Genomic DNA, 23,575 nt, shown 5'->3' on the forward strand with positions numbered 1-23,575 from the left:
CTACGAAGAAATTGTTCAAAAACTGCGAAAAAGAACCAAGCCTTATATCCACAGCAACATTTTAGATTGTGAAGTTAAAACATAATTTGCGAAAATGTCCTGTGGAAAACAAGATGTGATTATCATTGGTGCAGGCTTGTCCGGTGAGTTACTTTACTCTTTTCTCTTTTTCCGATTAATATTTTTCCCTCATTTTTTTTATATAAGTGTTTGAGCTATTTGAATGAAGCCTGCTTTTGGGCAGTGTATATTAATGAATGGTTATTTTGAATCTGCAATTATGTTGTAGAATAATATATCAGGATGAAATAGTCCAAATTGTGTCACCTTTTATTTGTATGTAATTGGAATGAATATCATCATGCGTAAGATAGAAAATCACTTTAATAATAAATTCTATTTGAAATAATCCAAAAATAAGTTAAAGCAAACAAAACTGGTTTCTATGAACTTAAATTTGGTTCTTTTTTTAGGATGAAGACTCTCTATCTGTGGCAGTTTGATAATGCATTTAACTGCTATCCACTGTTAAAAGCACCTTGTAAAAATATTGTGATATCTGAACATGTTATAATTTTAGCTCTTTTAATTATATTTACCTTGTTAGTCATGAAACTAAGAGCAAGGTGTATTGTCAATGAGTGTGCAGTCTTTCAGGCTAATTTCATCTCCCCACAGGGTAGTCAATTTTCCCTTTTGAAGTATTTTTGTCTGGAAGTAAACAAGTGTATATAAAATGTAGATCTTGCCACAGCAAGGTATATTATAATAGACTTCCGACTCCAGCTTGAAAGAATTATCTAATCATGTAACTTATTGAAAGTGTGAGTGACTTTCACACCTGTGAGAGCTTTACAGAGCCTCTGAGGGTTTAAAATGTCATGGAAACAATCAACATTTCCCTTAACCAGTACATGCTAGAGATTGGTAATTTAATTAACTTTAAATGGAGTGATTAAAAAAAGAAAAATAAGAAGTAAGAAATAATAAAATATAAATTCTAAAATATATTTGAGCTCTCTAATTGTAGAAAGAATTCAGTGCTTAAATTGTTACCATTCTGGATCAGAGAGAGGCATTGGTATTGGACTCATAACACACTCTTAAACAGTAACAAATCAATTAAATCTAAGCTGACTGAAGACTGATTCGGTTTAGAGAAATTTAATGTGAAAATCCAGCATATACCAGGGAGATTCAGGGCAAGATGACATTTCTGTGAAGCAGATGGCAAGCCAGTTTAGATCAGCCAGCTAAATTTGAGGGACTCGCACTGTTGGCCTAGCTCTCAGATTTAACCATGTATTAATGCTGTGAATCATGAATAAGTCGTGTTTTCCAAGAAGGTTGAATTAAGTTTTTCAAAGTATCCTGTTGTTTACAGTTAAGATTACAAGACATGTTTGTGCTTCCCTTGAGCATCAGTACCTATAGTCATCATTTCTTTCACCAAGGTAGTTTAAAATTATCTGAGATATTATCTTAAAGAGAAGGATGGAGTTAATGATAAATACAAGTGATTATGCAGATGCTGGAAATCCAGAGCAACACACACAAAATGCTGGAGGAACCCAGCTGGTCAGACAGTATCTATGGAAATAAATAGATGACGTTTCAGGCCATGACTGGATAGGAAGAGGGAAGAAGCCAGAAGAAGAAGGTTGGGGGGGGGCGGGAGGGGGGAGAAGTACAAGCTAGGAGGGTGGGGGAGGGAGGATGAACAAAGAATCTAGGAGGCGATAGGAGAAAAAGGTAAAGGTCTGGAGAGGAAGGAATCTGATAGGAGAGGAGAAGGGAAAGGAGGAGGGATACAAAGAAGAGGTGATAAGCAAGTGAGGAGAAGAGGTAAGAAGACAGGGTGGAGAAATTGAAGAATGGGAAAAGAGGAGGGGGAAAAGTTTACCATAATTTAGAGAAACCAATGTTCATGCCATCTGGTTAGAGGCTCCCAAGACGGAATATGTGGTGTTACTCCTCCAACCTGAGAATGGTAGTAGAGGGGACCATGGACTGACATGTCAGAATGGGAATGGAGGTTGGAATCAAAATGGTTGTCCACCAGGAAATCCTGCTTTTTGCAGAGATGCCTGACAAAGCAATCCCCCAATCTACATTGGGTCTCGCCCATGTACTGTAGAGGAGGCCACATCAGGAGCACCAGAAACAGTGGAGGACACCAACAGATTCACAGGTGAAGGGTTGCCTAGTAGAGTTAATAGTTTTGATGAGTCTGCATCAACAAAAATATTAAACATTAAATTCTTTAATCCTCACACCAACAAATGACTATCATAAAAATAATGCCAATTTTTTGCAGACCAAATTTCCCCTGAACATTATAGCCTCCAGATCTCTTTTTTTTTAAAAGAAACTGATCAAAAATCTTTCTCTTTAGCAAATGGTTTACAGCTATAGATTTCACTAAGTGCTATATAAATACCAGTTAATGCTGATGATGGTTATACAATGGAGATTTGTTTGGAATTATTGTTTCATCAGCTGGTTAAAACAGAACTGCCAGAAGGTAATGGTAAACTCAAGGTCAATATTCAGTAGGTATGGCAATTTTGCTTGATTGATTAATTTTGCTGAAAAGGTAACAGTATGAACATACAAAGGACTACCCTCTAATGTCTGAAGAGTTTAGAAATCTACAGAATTTAGTAATCCCTTTAAAAATGGACAGAAGAATCTGTGTGCAAAATATTTTACAGTATTGTTAACTTCTCCTCACACCACCAGATAACAGCTCCAGCTTTATACAGAAGTAAATCATAAGTCTTACTTTTTGACAGTTTTAATTTATAACCAATTTTCATTAACAGGATATTGCATCCTTAAAATGAAGTTTTATAATATATGAGCTGAGTAACAACAGCTGCTGATCCAAAATCATTCACTTCTGGTTGTTTATAGCATTCATGCTGAGATGTGTAATTTCCTGCTTTGATGCTGTACCTTGACACCTATTGATTTGCAGCTTGATTGTCTGAAGAAATCATCACAGAAACATTTATTATACTGACAGTGTATCGGAAATGAGGGGGAGGCAGCTTTATTCTGAATGTAGATGGATGGCTTTAAATTGATTAATATCTGTATTAAAAAAATCCCATCAGAATCAAGACAGGTTTATCATCACTGTCTAATATGACAAAATAAATTACAAAATTACAGAAAAAATAAAGGAAAAATGTGATACTATTCATGGACAGAAATCTGGTAATGGAAATGGAAGGTTTCTGCAGCACAGACGGATTCATTTTATCATTTCTGGAACTGAATTTTAAAATAAAGCCATATTATCATGTATCTTTTAAAAAGGCGGCAAGTGTTATTAACAGGACCAGTGGCTGAAGACAAGAAGTGATGCACACTCTTCTCTTCAGCAAAATATACATACAAATTGCACCAAAATTTGTTAAGTTATTTTTCAAAGTTCTTTGGTATGTTTTGTAACTCCAAAACGTAAAAGTAAATGAAATTTTAAAAAACACGTAGACCGGGGATAGCACATGTTTACGTTAGTTTTTAGTTTAAGTGAGGTGCACACATGTGACGTGGCGGTGTGATAACGTATGCCATTCATGTACTTTTACACATAACCGTAATGCGTTATGTAAACAAAGAATGCTTAATCAAATATACTTTCAATATTATTCAAATGTTACTAAAATATTAAATACACATCAAGGCTCACTGCTTAGCTATAAACTCCAACTCAATATAGAGTATGTCTCAGCTTATATGCATATAAGGACACTCTGCTTGATAGGAGAGACTTGAAGCTGTGAAACAACCTCAGATTCTGGAGCCTCCTCTGTGGTTTTTGTATGAGTTGACTCTGGGACTGCAGGAAGTGGTTCTGATAGCTCTAGTCACCTTTCTTCTGGATGTGTTAGCATCCCAAACAGTGCATGGCAAGCTGCTCGATCTGATGATCTATCCTGGCCGCCAGATGAAGCCTCAAGCCAATACCTTCATTTTGACTACGCCTAGATGACTAGCATGTAGCTCCTCCAACACTTCAGCTCTCAGCTTGGATGGTACCATAACTCTCAATCCCCACATAAGGCCACATCTGTCCAGGGCAAGTTCATTCTGGCGCTAGTAAAAATTGGGGAATTTGGATTTCTGCTGCACATTCCAGCCATTTTGTAGACCTGAGACAGTGTGGGATATTTCTGGTTTCCCTGGCATAACAGGGAGACTTTTAGCTTGCATTAGGGAGAATATGCAAAGTGTCCTCTTTTGTAAATTATTCAGGTATTTCCTTTTCCAAAGGTAAATGGGACAATCTGTCAGCATTTCCATGATTAGTCATCCCATATTCGAACTTGTAATTGTGACCTGAAAGAAGCAGAGTCCATCTCTGCACTTTTGCTGCTGCTGTTAGTGGAATACCCTTCTGTGGACTGAAGGTGGACACCAGTGGTTGATGATTGGTAATGAGGGTAAACTCTCTCCCATACAAGTACTGGTTAAAACATTTTAAACCCTAAACCAGACTCAAGGCCTCTCTGTCAATCTGTGTGTAATTTTTCTCTGCAGCAGTAAAGGAACGCGATGCCAAGGCCATGGGGCATTCATTTCTATCACTCATAACATCTGACATGACTGCACCTATACCACAAGGCGAGATTTCACAGGCAAGCTTCACTGTACAATGTGGATCATAATCTGTGAGTATGGTGTCTGACGTCACCATTTCCTTTACCTTTTGGAAAGCCACCTCACACAGCTTTGTCCATTGTGATTTCTTCCTGATTTGTAATAATGAGTTCAAGGGATAGAACGTAGTAGCTGGGTTTGGCTGGAACCCATTATAGTAACTGACAAATCCTAAAAAGAACTGCAACTGTGACACATCCTTTAGGCTTGGGGCATCCACCACTGCTTGAACATTCTCAGCACACTTGTGTAATCCTTGTGCATCAATTGTGTGACCACAATAAGTGATGCTTGGTTTAAAGAATTCACACTTGTTGCCTTGTACTCTAAGTGCATAAACTTCCAATTTTTTTAGCAGTGACTTGAGATTTTGGAGATGTTCCTTGTCATCCTCACTGGTAACAACGATGTCATCCAGGTAACACTGAGTGCCTGGACAATTTTGCTGCACCTGCTCTGTAGCTTTCTGCCAGAGTGCAGTTGCAGATGCCATTCCAAAAATAAGCCTATTATCGCGATAAAGCCCATTGTGACTGTTTCTGGAGAGAAATACTTCGGACTCTTTTTCCATCTCCATCTGTAGGTATGCATCAGCTAAGTCCACCTTACTGAAGTGTTTTCCTCCAGAAAGATTTGTAAAGATATCCTCTTCCCTGGCTAGAAGACATTGCTCTACTTGCAGTACTGGGTTAATGGTAACCTTAAAACATCACAGATCCTAATAGACCCACTCTTCTTAGCTACTGGGATAACTGGCATTTCCTATCAGCTCCACTCAACCTTGGAAAGAATTCCTTCAACCTCCATGTGATCTAGCTCACTGGATACTTAATCATGGAAATGGACAAGCTTTGTAAAATTTGGCTGTGGCATTTTCAATTAACAATATTTTACCCTTGATCTGTCTGAATTTTACAGTGTCATCCCTGAACACTATTGTGACATCATCCAGTACCTTTCTTAATTTGCTTTCAATTGGCTCTGTTGCATGGGATGTGGCATGCAAGTGACGGATAGATCTCCAATCAAATTGTAGTTGTCTCAGCCAATCATGACCCACAGTGCTGGTCCTACTGTTTTTACCACATGTGGCTTGTTGGTTGCTGTATATCACTGTTATGAATGTCATTTCCACAGGAGTTATCTTTTCTCCAGTGTAAGTTCTTAGTTGGATATCTTCAGGCTTCAGTTCAGTATCTTTGAAATATCATTCAAACTCATTTTGAAACAGCCGAGCCAGTGCCCAATTCCATTTTAATTAATATGTCATTCACTTCTGGTGTAAACCAAATTGCTCGGCAATTGTTAATTTTCACATTGTAATTCTTGAGGCTATTCAGTCCTGTGTCACTCACATCATGATCAGATTTTTCATCAACAGCATGTCGATTAGTGCTCTTTTTAAAACTGCAACTGGGTGTTTTATCGTTTTCCCTTTCCTGTGCAGTCCATTTATTTTTGTCTACCTGACATGCTCTTTGCATGTGTCCTACTTTGTTATATTTTCTACAAGTTTCACCCTTAAGTCTGCATTGGTCTGGTGTATGTGAATACTTGTCACAACAGTAATAGCAGGTTTCTGTTTAGACATTGCAATTTTGTTCATGCTCACTTTCATTCCTGACTGCAACTTAATTGTGTTTCTCTCTGCTGTTTCCATTGATACATCTATTTCAACTGCTCTTTTAAGTGTAGGTTGTGCTTCAGCTAGGAGCCATTTTTGAATGCTGTCTTGTAAAAGTTCACAAACTAATTTATCTTTCAGAGCATTATTAGGATCCATTACACTCTTCCTTTGATTCTGCTTATGAAACCTAAAGCATTCTGCAATCAACAATGGTTTGGGTTCTAAATATTTCCGCATTAGTTTCATGATATCAGTAAAGCTCATTTCGGTTAGTTTGGTTGGAGCAGTCAAACTTCTAAGCAAACTGTATGCCTTTAATTCCAATGCACTCAGCAAAACTGACACTCACATTTCATTGTCCACTTCATTTGCTTCAAAATACTGCTCAATTTGCTCAGTATACATATTCCAGTTATCTCTTATGCAATTGAACATGTCTACCTTTCCAATGTAGTTATCCTTTCTGCTTTTTTTTTAAATTTATGATTGTTATCACTTGGTACTCACTGTTTATGAATACACGAATTTACTCTGATTTCTGCCTTTTTAACTCAATTGTCTCTGTCCCTTCCTGAAGAAGCATGTGCTGCATAGTTCTTTTACTCGACCATTTCTTGCTGTGTTTTTTTTTAATCTCAAATGTCTCGCTGTGCTTCAAAAGATAGGTAGTCATCTTGGGTTTATTTAAAACTTACATAACACCACTGTTATATTTTGTAAGTCCAAAGCATAAACTCAATTGAAAGAGACCAGGGATAACATGTGTCTACATTATTTTTATTTTTACTTTAAGTGAGTTGTATGCATATGACATGGTGGTGTGATGATGTATGCAATTATCAAGATAATTTACAATTAACCAGCAATGCATTATATAAACAACAAAGAATGCTTAATCAAAAGATATATTTACAATATTACTCAAATATTACTGAAATATTAAGTACAGTCAAAGTATCCAGAATTTTCCAGAAGTATCCAGAATCTCAAATATGCTGAGACTGATTTAACTATGTCATCTTTGGTTAAAATGTGAGTTATTGTGATTGGATTAACGTCTGGTTGATTCTTATTAATTAATCTTATTGCAAAAACTATTTGTTAATTTGCAAGCTTATTTTGGGGGCTTGGTCTAGGTTTTCTCTTGATATATAAAGGCTCCTGGTTCCTATCTAACACTATTGTTTGTGTTGTCTAGGTCTGTCAGCTGCCAAGCTGCTGATAGAGGAAGGTATGAAAGTGCTGGTCTTAGAAGCGAGAGATCGTGTTGGAGGAAGAACATACACTGTTCGAGTAAGTAATTAAAATTATCATAATCTCTATGTTCTTTTGGATGAATAGGTTCAGAGATGATGGCTTAGGAGTTGGGTTATCAACAAGATGTAGATCAGACTCTGTAAAGTCTGAGTCTGTTTCTGTGGAGCAGTAGTGGCTAGTTTATTAGGTACAGGAGTGGAACCTGGTGTAGTCTTCTGCTGCTGTCACCCGTTTTCTGTAAACTCTGGAGACTGTTGTGTATGAAAATCCCAGGAGATCAACAATTTCTGAGATATTCAAACCACTCCATCTGGCACCAACAATCGTTCCATGGTGAAGGTCACATAGATTACATTTCTTCTCCATTCTGATGTTTGGTATATACAACAAGTAAACTTCTTGATCATGTCTGTATGCTTTTATGCATTGTGATGCTGCTATATGATTGGGTGATTAGATATTTGCATTAACAAGCAAGTGCACAGATATACCTAATAAAGTAGCCACTGGGTGTATCATAACACATAAAGGGTCTTAGATCAGCACTTGAAATCCATGAGGAGTATTTGTGATTCCTAGTCCACAAAGATTTCTGAAAACATTCTCCCTCTGTAAGGCCTCTGGACGTTGTTGTGCAACTGGATGCCTGTCATCTGTGCAAATCCGAACAAATATCTCCACCTCACCAACAATCATCAGTGGTGCAGCTCAAGGCTGCGTGCTTAGCTCACTGCTCCACTCCATCTACAGCTACGATTCTGTGGCTAGGCACAGCTCAAACACCATCTATAAATTTGCTGATGACGCAATGTTGTTGGCAGAACTTCAGATGGTGACGAGGATGTGTACAGGACTGAGACAGATTAGCTTGTTGCAGCAGCACCCTTGTGTTCATTGTTAGTAAGACCACTGTGCACTTCAGGAAGGGAAAGTTGAGTGAACACACATCAGTCCTCATGGAAGTGCTCATCCTTTTCACACCTGATCCTTTAAAGTTCCTGAGTGTCAGCATCTCTGAAGCCCATCTTGGGCCCAACAGACTAAAGTAATTACAAAGAAGGTATGACAGTGGCTATACTTCATTAGGAGTTTGAGGAGAACTGGTATGTCACCAAAGACAGTCGCAAATTTTTACATATGTACCATGGAGAGGATTCTAGTTGGTTGCATCACCATCTGAAATGGAAAGATCACTCCAGTCAGGAAAGGCTGCAGAAAATTGTAATCATGTGCACTGGCCTCACCAGCATCCAAAACTCCTTCAAAAGGTGATTCCTCAAAAAGGTAGTATCCATCATTAAGGACCCCCCTCACTTAAGACATGCCATTTTCTCTTTGCTACCACCAAGGAGGAAGTACAAGAGCCTCAAGACACACTCAATGTTTCAGGAAAAGCTCCTTCCCCTCCGCCATAGATTTCTGAGTGGACAGTGAACCCATGAACACTACCTCAGTATTTTCCCCTCAATTTTTGCACTACATATTTAATTTAAAAACGCAAACAACGTTTAATTTAATTTTCTTTTTTGTATATACTTTATAGTTTTTATTATTATGAATTGTAACATACTGCTGCCGCAAAATGACAAATTTCATGACCTATGCCAATGATATTAAACCTGAATCTGATTCATTATTATATAAAGCTAGCAACAGAGGAAACTGAATGTTCCAACATCTGTAAATGTAATCATTCACACCTTTGAAGATGGTGTCATTTGTTCACCAGGCCATGAACAAATATGCAAGTCACTGAATTTTAGTTTTTAGCCACTCTTGAAAGTCAAAATTTCCTTTAAAACCAACTATGACTGATTCCTGAAGAAACGAAGCGCTTTATCCATCTGATCTTTTATAGCACCTAAGGAATTATTTCAGCACCTGATATGTTTATGTTCTATAATAAATGCTGTCCACAAGCCAATGTTTAAAAAGGTCATGATTGTACCAAGAGCCATCTGATTCCCCCGCAAAACAGCAGAAGCTGCCAGTGCAAACAAATACTGCACAGAGGGACCACAGGGTAATTTGGTTGTGGTCCAGTCCATCCGTTAAGGATACCATGCTTACCTCACTCTAGAAAGCTTGTCACTAGCACGCTGGTGAATAATGTGGACACCCTCTTTCTCAAAATGAATGGAACATTCAATTGTTGAAAATTGCCCTGTTCCCAAATCCACAACATTGGGGCTAATGTTGCACCTTCACTCCTACCCTGATTCAACTCTTCCAACATTTTACCAGCATTCAGCTCAGCACAACAGTAATCCTCCCTGTTTGCTTTGCCCAGATTCTTTATTTTTCTTTTCTCTTAGGTATTAAGGCCAATTACAAATTTTCATCTAATGAAAGGTGTTTTGTTTCTTTTGTCCATTATTAGTATATCAAGAAAGGATATTTACATTGGCAGTTTTCTATCAAAGTATAGTTGTCAGAATTGGCCACTGTACCATTGAACTAAAAAAGATTCCTGCTGTCAATCATTATCAAGTGAGACATGCTGAAAAATGTCCATGCATGAATATCATGCAAGAATTTGCCCTGGCTGTAAATATATACAGTACATGGTTGAACAGTGTGTCGCAATAATTGCCAGGATGTGTACATGAAAATAGCAATGTAAATTAGCAGAAAGGGTACCAGCACCCAGAGAACTGGGAACCTACAGAAGTCATTGCTGTCAAAGGAATAGACAATAGATTGCAAAGAAAATTAGTTATTTATTGACACAATTATTTGTCATAGGGTCCAGAGTTCCAGTACGTTGACTTGGGGGGAGCATATGTTGGACCCACTCAAAATCGGATTTTGCGATTAGCCAAGGAGCTGGGTATAAAGACGTATAAAGTAAACGAAGAAGAGAAACTTATTCACTTTGTACAGGTAAAATGATTCCATTTCTTTTTTATTTGAATGTTGTTGTTAAAAGATTGTAGTTCCAGGGAATGAAGCACTCTTTTGCTACCATTATTGCCGACATTGACATTGGTATACCAGTTTTTAGATACTAGATATAGCAGATAACGGGCATGGCCAGACTATCCTTGTGTTACCTTCAAAATGGAACACCAAGCTGTCTCAAGTGAATCACTTCCTATGAAATAGAATTACATTTTTTTAGCTGTCTATCACATTGCAATAGTCTCTAGACCTTCTATGAAGTTTCAAACCTACATTTAAAAGTTATTGAAAATAGACCGAGGGGCCTCCGAATCAAATTAATTTATGACAGCCAGTCTTTTGAACCTTTCAAGCCTAATTTTATAGAAAGTGAATTTCCACGGAAGAATGTTCCAATGGCCTATTATCACTGCAAGGGAAGATTCAATAGCAATATCAGAGTGATATTGTAAATGTTTATTTTAATATTCAGCTCAGAAATCTTTTTAACATTTCTGCCAATGGTAGGCTGTAGCAGTTGAACTCTCTGGTCTACTCAGTTAACAGAGATTTTATGTTATTGAATTTAACAAGATGTTTTAGTTCATGTCCCTGTTATTCAAATCTCCCTATTAGAACATAAAGACATAGGAGCAGAATTAGACCATTTGGGCCATCGAGTCTACTCCACCATTCGATCTTGGCTGATTTATTATTCCTCTCAACCCTATTCTCCAGTCTTCTCCCTAACCTTTGATGTCTTTAATAATCAAGAGCCTATCAACCTCCACTTTAAATACCCAATGACTTGGCCTCCACTGCCAAGTATGGCAATTAATTCTGCAGATTCACCACCCTCTGGCTAAATAAATTGTGCTTCATCTCTGTTGTAAAGGGATGTCCTACTCTGAGTCTGTGCCTAATGGTCCTTGACTTTCCCTCTATAAGAAGCATCCTCTCCACGTCCACTCTATCTGGGCCTTTCAATGTTTGATAGGTTTCAATGATATCCCCCCTCATTCTTCTAAACTCCAGCAAGTGCAGGTCCAGAGCCATCAAACAGTCCTCATATGAAAACTATTTCATTCCTGGAATCATTCTCATGAACCTTCTTGGTCCCTCTCCAATACCAGCACATTCTTTAAAAACGCAAATACAAAGAAATCTGCAGATGCTGGAATTTCAAGCAACACACAAAAATTGCTGGTGAACGCAAGAGATTTCTTGCTATCTCTTCTTTCAGTCAGTCCTGACGAAGGGTCTCGGCCCAAAACGTCGACTGTACCTCTTCCTATAGATGCTGCACGGCCTGCTGCGTTCACCAGCAATTTTTATGTGTGTTGCCAGCACATTCTTCTTAGATTAGGGGCCCAAAACTGTTCACAATTCTCTAAGTGTGGTCTGAGCAATGTCTTATAAGGCTCAGCATTACATCTTTGTTTTTAAAGTCTAGTTGTCTTGAAATGAATGCTAACATTGCAATTTGCCTTACTTACTACTGGCTCAACCTGCAAGTTAACCTTTAAGGAATCTTACACGTAGACTTTCAAGTCCCTTTGCACCTCAGCTTTCTGAACTTTCTCCCCACTTAAAAAATATAGTCTACATTTTTATCCCTTCTACTGAAGTGCATTACCATACACTTCCCTATACTCTATTCTAATCTGCCATCAACTTGCCCATTCTCTTAAACTGTCTATTTCCTTCTCCAGATGTCCTGCTTCTTCAACACTACCTGCCCCTCCACCTATCTTTGTATTGTGTCCAAATTTGGCCACATAGCTATCAATTCCATCCTCCAATTCATTGATGTATAGCGTGAAAAGAAGCAGTCCCAAAACTGACCCCTGCAGAACACTACTAGTTACCAGCAGCTAACCAGAAAAGGCCCCCTTTATTTCCACTCTTTGCCTCCTGCCAGTCAGCCAACCTTCTATCTATGCTAGTATCTTCTCTGTAATACCATGGGCTCTTATATTGTGGAACAGACTCATGTACGGAGCCTTGTCAAAGACTTTCAGAAAATCGAAGTAGACAACATCCACTGACTTTTCTTTATCTATGTTATTTCCTCAAAGAATTCCAACACACTTGTCAGGCAAGATTTCCCCTTAAGGAAACAATGTTGACTTTGGCCTATTTTGTATGTGTCTCTAAGTACCCCAAAACCTCATCCTTAATAATGGACTCCAACGTTTTTCCAACCACTGAAGTCGGGCTAATTGGCCTATTATTCACTGTCTTTTGCATCTTAAAGTGTGCAGTGACATTTGTAATTTTCCTGTCCTCCAAAAACTTTCCATAATCTAGTGATTCTTGTAAGATCATTACTATTGCCTCCACAATCTCTTCAGCTACCTCTTTCAGAACCCTGGGGTATAGTTCATTTCCTCCAGGTGACTCTTAAACTTTCCAAGCATATTTCCCTTGGTATTAGCAACTATACTCAAGTCTACTCCCTGAGACTCCTGAATGTCTGAAGAACTACGGATGTCTTCCACAGTGAAGACTGACACAAAATACTTATGCTCATCCACTATTTCTTTGTACCCCCATTACTACCTCTCCAGTGTCACTTTCCAGTGGTCCGATATCCACTCTTGCCTTTTATTCTTTATATATAGGAAAAAATATTTGGTATCCTTTTTTTATATATTATTGGCTAGCTTATTTTCATAATTAATCTTTTTGCTTCTTATTGCCTTTTTAATTGCCTTCTGTTGGTTTTCAAATGCTTCCCAATCCTACAACTTGCCATTAATTTTGGTTATATTATATGCCATTCTTTTGTTTTTATGTTGTCTTTGGCATCACTTATCAGCCATGGTTGCCGCATCCCCACTTTAGAATGCATCATTTTCTTTGGTATGTATCTATCCTGTGGCTTCTAAATTGCTCCCAGAAACTCAAGCCATTGCTGCTCTGCCGTCATCCCTGCCAGTGTACCCTTCCAATCAGTTTTGGCCTGCTACTCTCTCATGCCTTTGTAATTTTCTTTACTCCACTATAATATTGATACATCTGATGTTAGCTTCTCCTTCTCAAACTGCAGGGTGAATCCTATCACATTATGATCACTGCCTGCTAAGGGTCTCTTAACCTTAAGCTCCCTAATCAAATCTGGTGCACAGTATCCATTCCAGAATTGCCTTTTCTCTGGTGGGCTCAGTGATGAGCTGCATGAAAAAGCTATTCCCTAGGCATTCTGGAAATTCCTTCTCTTGGGGTCCAGCATCAACCTGATTTCCTCAATCTACCTGCACATTGAAATCCCCATTACAATCATAACATTGCCCTTTTTACATGCCTTTTCTGCTTCTCAATGTAATTTGTACCCCAATTGTGCAGAGGCTTGTATAAAACTCCAGTTTTGGGTGGAGACTCTTCTTCAGTACTGAGGAGGAAGGAAGAAGATGTCTGAATAAAAAAAGCGGGAGCAGGGGAAAGAGGCTAGCTAGAAGGTGGTAGGAGAAGCCAGGTGGGTGGGAAAGGTCAAGAGCTGGAGAAAAATGAATCTGATAAGAGAGGAGAGTGGACCACAGGAGAAAAGGAAGGAGGAGGGGACCCGGGGGAAGTACTAGGAGGTGAGAAATAAAGGTCAGAGTGGGGAATAGAGGAAGTGGTGTGAGGGGATATTTGTTCACTGCAAGGATAAATTGATATTCATGCCATCAGGTTGGAGGGTACCCATACAGAATATGAGGTGCCACTCCTCCACCCTGAGGGTAGCCTTATCTTGGCACAAGAGGAGGCCATAGATGACACGTTGGAACAAGAATGGAATTGGAATTAAAATGTATGGCCACTGGGAAGACCCGCTTTTGGTGGATGGTGCAGAGGTGCTCGATGAAGAGGACCCCAATTTACAACAGGTTTCACCAATGTAGAGGAGGCTATATCAGGAGCACTGGATGCCATAGACGACCCCATCAGACTCACAGGTGAAGAATTGCCTCCCCTAGAAGGACTGTTTGGACCCCTGAATGGAGGAGCGGGAGGAGGTGTATGGGCAGGCGGAGCACCTAGGCCACTTGCATGGATAAGTGCCTGGAAGGAGATTAGTGGGGAGGGACGAATGGACGAGAACTGCAGAGGGAGCAATCCCTGTGGAAAGCAGAGGGAGGAACAGAAAGATATGGTTAGTAGTAGGATCCCTTTGGAGATGGCAGAAGTTGTGGAGGATGTGGACGCTGATGCGGTGATAGGTAAGGACAAGAGGGACTATCACTGTTGTGGTGGCGTGGATGCCTGTGAAATGGAGAAGATGCAGACGTGGGCAGCATCAACAGTACAACCCGACAACTCTGCTGTCCTGGAATGGAAAGGTGTGATGGAGGCGAAGAAACTACGAGAAGGGAATAGCCGTTTTACAGGAGACAGAGTGGGAAGAGGTGTAGACAAGATAACCGTGGGAATCAGTAGTTTTATAAAAGGTGTTGGTTGACAGTTTGGCTTTGAAGATGGAGACAGAGACTGAGAAAGGGGAGGAAGGTTTCAGAGATGGACCAAGTGAATTTGAGGGCAAGGTGGAAGTGAGAGGCAAAGTTGATGAAATTGCCGAGCTCAGCATGGGTACGTGAAGCAGCACCAATGCAGTTTTCAATGTGGCAGAGTCAGAGTTGGAAAGTATAACAGTGGAAGCATCTAAATGTACTATAAGATCATCCGCCTGCTTGCATTTAAATACAACACCTTCAGTCCTGAATTCATCACCCTTTTTGATTTTGTCCACATGTTATACTTCAACTCATCCCACTGACTGAAATTTTGCCCTGTCAACTGCCTATTCTTCCTCCCAGTCTCATTACACACTGCATCTACCTGTATACCAACTACTGTTCCTCAGTCCTGTCACTCCAAACCCTATCGCTTTGCAAAATTACCTTAAACCCTCCCCAACACCTCTAGTGAACCTGCCCGCAAGGATATTGGTCCCCCTTGGGTTTAGGTGTAATCTGTCTTTTTTGTTCCATTTATACCTTCCCCAGAAAAGGATTCGAATGATCCATAAATCTGAAACCCTGCCCCCGCATCACACATTGATTTGTCAAATCATCCTATTTTTACCCTCACTAGTGCTTGGCATGGACAGCAATCCAGAGATTACTACCCTTGAGGTCCTACTTTTCAGCTTTCAGGACTTCATCCCTTTTCCTGCCTATACTGTTGGTGCCAATAGGTACTGCTGCCTGGCCTGCTGCGTTCACCAGCAACTTTTATGTGTGTTACCATGACCTCTGGCTGCTTTCCCTCCCCTTTGAGAGTTCTGTGCATCTGATCCAAGACATCCCTCACCCTTGGACCTGGGAGGCAACATACCATTTAGGTGTCTCTGTCTGCTCTTTGAACTTTGGAATCCCCTATCACTATTGCACTACTCTTCTCCACCCCCCTCCCCCTTTCTTTTGAGCCTCAGAGCCAGACTCAGTGCCAGAGACCCAGTCACTGTGTCTTCCCCTGAATAGCATGCTCCCCTCAAAAGTCTCCAAAATAGTAAACGAGGGGTTATTGATGAGTTCATGGCCTAAGGTAGGAGGAGCCAATTTTAGAAAACCAAGCACATTTATTTTTCAACATAGTCCCCTCCTACATTTACACACTTAGTCCAGGGGTCGTGGAGCATACAGATCTTGGACCTCCAGAAAGTGTCCACAACAGGGGTGATTGATACGTTCGTGGCCTAAGGCAGAAGGAGATGAGTTATACAGCTCTTGTTACATGAACATGCAGTTCAACACTTTGAGTGATTATGCAGAAAGTTTGAAGTTAATAACTCATCAGAGGTGATTGATAAGTTCGTGGCCTAAGGTAGAAGGAGATAAGGTATTAACTTCAGGCTTGCTGCATAATCACTCAAAGAGTTAACCTGTATGTACATGTAATGAGAGCTGTATAACTCATCTCCTTGTACCTCAGGCCACAAACTTATCAATCACCCCTCGTATTAATTATTGAGGGGAATGGGCACAGAAATACTCTTCGCTGTTGACCTATTTCCTTTCCCTCTCCTGACAGTCACCAGCTATCTGCCTCCTGCAACTTGGGGGCAGCTACTTCCCTGTAGCTCCTATCTGTCACCTCCTCATTTTCCCGTATGAGCCAAAGATCGTTGAGCTGCAGCTCCAGTTAATCCAGCTGCAGCTCATGTTAATTAGTTCTTTATCTGAAGATATTTGTACTTGGGAATGAAATTTTGGAAATTAAGTTTGGTTTGAGCAATTTCAAACAGACTTTATTAAAATCAATATTTACACCCTTGAATACTTCTTTTCACCAGTATATGAATCCAGTTTTCACTATCTGAAAAAATTGGAGTTAATGAAGACTTTGAGACTACCTTTGGTACATTTAGTAATCCTGCTTTCTAGGTTAAAGTACTGTATCTATGTCAAATTTGTTCCTCAACTATACAAAGCAGGAATTTTTAAAACCACAAATCTAACAGCAAACATTTAGTTTTAAAGAAATTATGTCTTTGCAAGTAGATCTTTGTCTTGTGGTGTTAAACCAATAATTCTTACAATTTTTGAAGCATTCTCAAAGAAAAAGGGATTGACATTCAAACCAAACCTGCCATCTCTTTGGCAGTGCAAGATTTAGTGAATCTTTTAATACTGTAAGTTTGCAGGAAATAAAGTAATGTAACATTTATATTAGTGAAAGATGCTTTTAATTATATGCATAAAAAAGTAAAAAATATTAATGATTGTTGAAGTGAAAGTGATTATCACAAAGCCCCACATGGATTTTTTGCATTGTATAATGCATATACAGTATTATTACTAGAGATAAGAAGTGTCATATCTTCACTCGGTAAATCTGGAAGTATGCTTCTATCAGTGCTTCCCAGAGACAGATTGCCCTTTTGTGCTTATGCTTTGCTTCTGTTTCCATGGATACAGAATGAGATGAAAGGCCCTGCAGTTAGGCTGTCATCTTTAATATATCTATTAGAATTTACTGATCTGTAACTCTGATTATGAAGGAAAGAGAGCCTGCCAAAAAAAAACAGATAGGAAAACCTGAATTTCTATGATGCCTTACATATCTGTGGATTTGCCAAAGTAATTTATCACTAGCATGCCTTCCAACCTAATGTAAGAGGAGATGTATGCTGAGAGTTACACAAAATAATTTACAGCCTCTCAGCAAATGAAATGACTAATACCTGGCCAACTTTACCCCTAAGACTAGAAAGTTGAAAACAACATTCAAATGTCAGGAAAAGACCATCTCCGATGAGAGACCAATCTGACCATCTTGTCTAGTCTATTCTCCTTTTGATGTAACCGGGATTCTGTTTCTATTGCTATATCACATAAAGTTACAAGCCCTGAATCCCAGTCGCCCACCATCACTATTCATAGTCATAGTCATACTTTATTGATCCCGGGGGAAATTGGTTTTTGTTACAGTTGCACCATAAATAATATAGTAATAAAACCATAAATAGTTAAATAGTAATATGTAAATTATGCCAGGAAATAAGTCCAGGACCAGCCTATTGGCTCAGGGTGTCTGCCCCCCCAAGGGAGGAGTTGTAAAGTTTGATGGCCACAGGCAGGAGTGACTTCCTATGATGCTCTGTGTTGCATCTTGGTGGATGCAACAGAAAATCAACTGAACCAGCACTAAAATTCTGTCACAAACAAGAGAAAATCTGCAGATGCTGAAAATCCAACCAACACACACAAAATGCTGGAGGAACTCGGCAGGACAGGCAGCATCTATGGAAAAGTTGATGTTTCGGGCCTAAATGTCGACTGTTTGCTCCTTTCCATAGATGCTGCCTGGCCTGCAGAATTCTTCCAGCATTTTGTGCATGTTACATAAATTCTGTGACTGCACTATGGATCATAAACTGAGTACTTTGCAGTAACTAACTCTTGTCTCAACTCCCTAAAATAATTTTACCAAAAATAAGGCACAAATCAGGAGGGATTATTGCTGTGGATGCCACGTAGGATACACGACACCACCTAGGGCAAAGCACACTGTTTAATTTGCCCCATCCTTTATTGTAAGTATTAATGGCATACATTACCAATGTGCCATGTCCGCAGTGTGCAACATCTGTAAAATCCATTCATCCAGGTTTCTGCAACTCCACCTCCCAAGCCAACCATCTGTTATCCAGAATGATCAGGCCAATAGGTGCATGGGAAAAATATACAACTGTCCTTCCCTGCATGAAGGAACCATCCAGGGCAGTAATTTTAGATTTAGTTGTAACATGAGAGAAGTGGCAGCCAATGCTCAAGAAACAGCAATGTGATGAAGACTAGATAACTTGTTTAACTGATATTGATTGAGAAATAAAATCTGGTCAGTCCAACAGGAAAGACTTTCCAGCTTATCTTCAAAGTAGTAGTGAATCTTCTGCTCTCATCCGAGAGCGAGCAGACAGACTCTTGGTCTTGTACAGCATCTAGAAGATAGCAGTTTTTATAGTGTAGCATTCCCTCAGCTTGGCTCCAGTGATTTGCCCCAATTCTTGGGTTCTGATGCCTGGTGGAACTCCATATTCTCCTCCTCCTCCACATAGTATCACACAATATCCTAATCTATTAACCTCTCTTAATGTATGCAGCTGAAATGAGTAACTCAGTAGAAAATAAAATCATTTTTCCTAGATATCAGAATCAGATTTATTATCACTGGCATGTGACGTGAAATTTGTTAACTTAGCAGCAGCAGTTCAATGCAACACATAATATAGAAGAGGAAAAATATAATAAATAAAATAAAAATAACAATAAATACAGTATACATATATTGAATAGATTTTCAAAACGTGCAAAAAATGGAAATGCTGTATATTTAAAAAAAAAGTGAGGTGGTGTCCAAAGGTTCACTGTCCATTTAGAAATCAGATGGCAGAGGGGAAGAAGCTGTTCCTGAATCGCTGAGTGTGTGCCTTCAGGCTTCTGCGCCTCCTACCTGATGGTAACAGTGAGAAAAGGGCAGGTCTTGAGTGCTGGAGGTCCTTAATAATGGATGCTGCCTTTCTGAGACACCGCTCCCTGAAGATGTCCTGGGTACTTTGTAGACTAGTACCCAAGATGGAGCTGACTAGATTCACAACCACCTGCAGCTTCTTTTGGTCCTGTGCAGTAGCCGCCCCCCCCCCCCACCCCCACCATACCAGACAGTGATGCAGCCTGTCAGAATGCTCTCCACGGTACATTTATAGAAGCTTTTGAGTGACGTGCCAAATCTCTTCAAGTTCCTAATGAGGTATAGCCGCTGTCTTTCCTCCTTTATAACTGCATCTGTATGTTGGGACCAGGTTAGATTCTCAGAGATCTTGACACTCAGGAACTTCAAACTGCTCACTCTCTCCTTCTGAGGATTGATAAGTGTTCCTTCGTCTTACCCTTCCTAAAGTCCACAATCAGCTCTTTCATCTTACTGACGTTGAGTGCCAGGTTGTTGCTGCGGCACCACTCCACTGGTTGGCATATCTCACTCCTGTACGCCCCTTCATTGCTACCTGAGATTCTACCAACAGTGGCTGTATCATCAGCAAATTTATAGATGGTAATTGAACTATGCCAATGCCTTTCTTATCATTGAGGAAATAGCTAACTAGTTCAAGGTAACCACAAACTCTTCCACAGATGGGGCAGGAGGTGACTGATAGAGAGGTAGGTGGGGAGTTTATACATTGGTGCATTCATTCTGCTGTATATTTAGAGCCTCAGTGGGCTCCTAACGTATGGCCTAACAGTTCTTAATGCAGCCCCAAATACTATTTCTCCACTTTGAGTGGGCATGGGCGAGAGATCCCCAGCTGTCGCTGGGTTCTTGCATTTCTTCAAAGGGGCAACAAGTATATCCTTGAATCTTCTTTGTCTGCTTGTTCATCTATATGTCAGGAACAACAGCATTTCTCTGCCCTATTCACCTATTTCTTGATCCTTTTCATATCCAGAAATCTGTCAATCTTAGTTTTCATTTCAAAGATTTACCATCATTTGAATGGAGAAATTCCTCTTCATTTCAATCCTACGTGACCAAATTCTTGAGACTGTGTCCCCCAGTTCTAGACTCCTTGGCTGGGAGAAATATCCTCTCCATGTGTACCTTGTTGAGCCTTTTGAGAATTAGTACCTGTATATGTCAGTGGGGCTTTTAAGAAATTAGCGTATTATGTTGTATGACATTCAGTTCATCATTGTACCAGTCACTGTTGGTCATTAGGAGTTGACTGCCTTCAGATATTTGGTGTTCAGTTGTTTGTCTTTTTCTAAATGGACATTGAATCCATGAACACAATCTCACTTTTTAAATACATATTATTTCTGTTTTTGCACTATTTTAAGTCTATTCAATATACATATATATACATTATAATTGATTTAATTTTTTTTCTTTCTATATTATCATATATTGCATTGAACTGCTGCTGCTAAGTTAACAAATTTCACAACACATGCCGGTGATAATAAACCTGATTCTGACTCCTTTTAAGAAGCAACCACAAAGACACTGTTGTCTTATTGTTTACTCCCTGCTACAACAGAATAACCTATGCTTGAGTTACAGACCCTGTGTTATTTATGTAATTTCACTGTTGTGACTTTTCAGTCACTGGTGAGACATAGAAACATAGAAAATAGGTGCAGGAGTAGGCCATTTGGCCCTTCGAGCCTGCACCGCCATTCAGTATGATCATGGCTGATCATCCAACTCAGAACCCTGCACCAGCCTTCCCTCCATACCCCCGATCCCTTTAGCCACAAGGGCCATATCTAACTCCCTCTTAAATATAGCCAATGAACTGGCCTCAACTGTTTCCTGTGGTAGAGAATTCCACAGATTCACCACTCTCTGTGTGAAGAAGTTTTTCTTAATCTCGGTCCTAAAAGGCTTCCCCTTTATCCTCAAACTGTGACCCCTCATTCTGGACTTCCCCAACATTGGGAACAATCTTCCTGTCCAATCCCTTTAGGATTTTATATGTTTCAATCAGATCCCCCCCTCAATCTTCTAAATTCCAACGAGTATAAGCCTAGTTCATCCAGTCTTTCATCATATGAAAGTCTTGCCATCCCAGGAATCAATCTGGTGAACCTTCTTTGTACTCCCTCTATGGCAAGGATGTCTTTCCTCAGATTAGGGGACCAAAACTGCACACAATACTCCAGGTGTGGTCTCACTAAGGCCTTGTACAACTGCAGTAGTACCTCCCTGCTCCTGTACTCGAATCCTCTTGCTATGAATGCCAGCATACCATTCACCTTTTTCACCGCCTGCTGTACCTGCATGCCCACTTTCAATGACTGGTGTATAATGACACCCAGGTCTCGTTGCACCTCCCCTTTTCCTAATCGGCCACCATTCAGATAATAATCTGTTTTCCTGTTTTTGCCACCAAAGTGGATAACTTCACATTTATCCACATTAAATTGCATCTGCCATGAATTTGCCCACTCACCTAACCTATCCAAGTCACCCTGCATCCTCTTAGCATCCTCCTCACAGCTAACACTGCCGCCCAGCTTCATGTCATCCGCAAACTTGGAGATGCTGCATTTAATTCCCTCATCCAAGTCATTAATATATATTGTAAACAACTGGAGTCCCAGCACTGAGCCTTGCAGTACCCCACTAGTCACTGCCTGCCATTCTGAAAAGGTCCCGTTTATTCCCACTCTTTGCTTCCTGTCTGCCAACCAATTCTCTATCCACATCAATACCTCACCCCCAATACCGTGTGCTTTAAGTTTGCACACTAATCTCCTGTGTGGGACCTTGTCAAAACCCTTTTGAAAATCCAAATATACCACATCCACTGGTTCTCCCCTATCCACTCTACTAGTTACATCCTCAAAAAATTCTATGAGATTCGTCATACATGACTTTCCTTTCACAAATCCATGCTGACTTTGTCCGATGATTTCACCACTTTCCAAATGTGCTGTTATCACATCTTTGATAACTGACTCTAGCAGTTTCCCCACCACCGAGGTTAGGCTAACCGGTCTATAATTCCCTGGTTTCTCTCTCTCCCTCCTTTTTTAAAAAGTGGGGTTACATTAGCCACCCTCCAATCCTCAGGAACTAGTCCAGAATCTAAGGAGTTTTGAAAAATTATCACTAATGCGTCCACTATTTCTTGGGCTACTTCCTTAAGCACTCTGGGATGCAGACCATCTGGCCCTGGGGATTTATCTGCCTTTAATCCCTTCAATTTACCTAACACCACTTCCCTACTAACATGTATTTCGCTCAGTTCCTCCATCTCACTGGACCCTCTGTCCCCTACTATTTCTGGAAGATTATTTATGTCCTCCTTAGTGAAGACAGAACCAAAGTAATTATTCAATTGGTCTGCCATGTCCTTGCTCCCCATAATCAATTCACCTGTTTCTGTCTGTAGGGGACCTACATTTGTCTTAACCAATCTTTTTCTTTTCACATATCTATAAAAGCTTTTACAGTCAGTTTTTATGTTCCCTGCCAGTTTTCTCTCATTATCTTTTTTCCCTTTCCTAATTAAGCCCTTTGTCCTCCTCTGCTGGACTCTGAATTTCTCCCAGTCCTCAGGTGAGCCACTTTTTCTGGCTAATTTGTATGCTTCTTCTTTGGAATTGATACTATCCCTAATTTCCCTTGTCAGCCACGGGTGCACTACCTTCCTTGATTTATTCTTTTGTCAAACTGGGATGAACAATTGTTGTAGTTCATCCATGCGATCTTTAAATGCTTGCCATTGCATATCCACCGTCAACCCTTTAAGTGTCATTTGCCAGTCTATCTTAGCTAATTCACGTCTCATACCTTCAAAGTTACCCTTCTTTAAGTTCAGAACCTTTGTTTCTGAATTAACTATGTCACTCTCCATCTTAATGAAGAATTCCACCATATTATGGTCACTCTTACCCAAGGGGCCTCTCACGACAAGATTGCTAATTAACCCTTCCGCATTGCTCAATACCCAGTTTAGAATAGCCTGCTCTCTAGTTGGTTCCCCGACATGTTGGTTCAAAAAACCATCCCGCATACATTCCAAGAAATCCTCTTCCTCAGCACCCTTACCAATTTGGTTCACCCAATCTACATGTAGATTGAAGTCATCCATTATAACTGCTGTTCCTTTATTGCACACATTTCTAATTTCCTGTTTAATACCAT

The 23,575-nt window shown here is 39.9% G+C and overlaps 1 protein-coding gene across 1 annotated transcript in view; it reads left to right on the plus strand.

Annotated features, from left to right (window-relative positions):
• Positions 1-67: 67 nt before the first annotated feature.
• LOC140204156 (amine oxidase [flavin-containing]-like) overlaps positions 68-23,575 on the plus strand; it is a 66,712-nt gene continuing 43,204 nt past the window's right edge. The window contains exons 1-3 of the mRNA XM_072270584.1: positions 68-143; positions 7,497-7,591; positions 10,301-10,438. Of these exons, the coding sequence (XP_072126685.1) occupies positions 95-143; positions 7,497-7,591; positions 10,301-10,438 (282 nt within the window). The 5' untranslated portion in view covers positions 68-94. The remainder of the gene's footprint in view (positions 144-7,496; positions 7,592-10,300; positions 10,439-23,575) is intronic.

Source organism: Mobula birostris, chromosome 10, assembly GCF_030028105.1.
Source record: "Mobula birostris isolate sMobBir1 chromosome 10, sMobBir1.hap1, whole genome shotgun sequence".
In the NCBI taxonomy this organism is placed as follows: Eukaryota; Metazoa; Chordata; class Chondrichthyes; order Myliobatiformes; family Myliobatidae; genus Mobula; species Mobula birostris.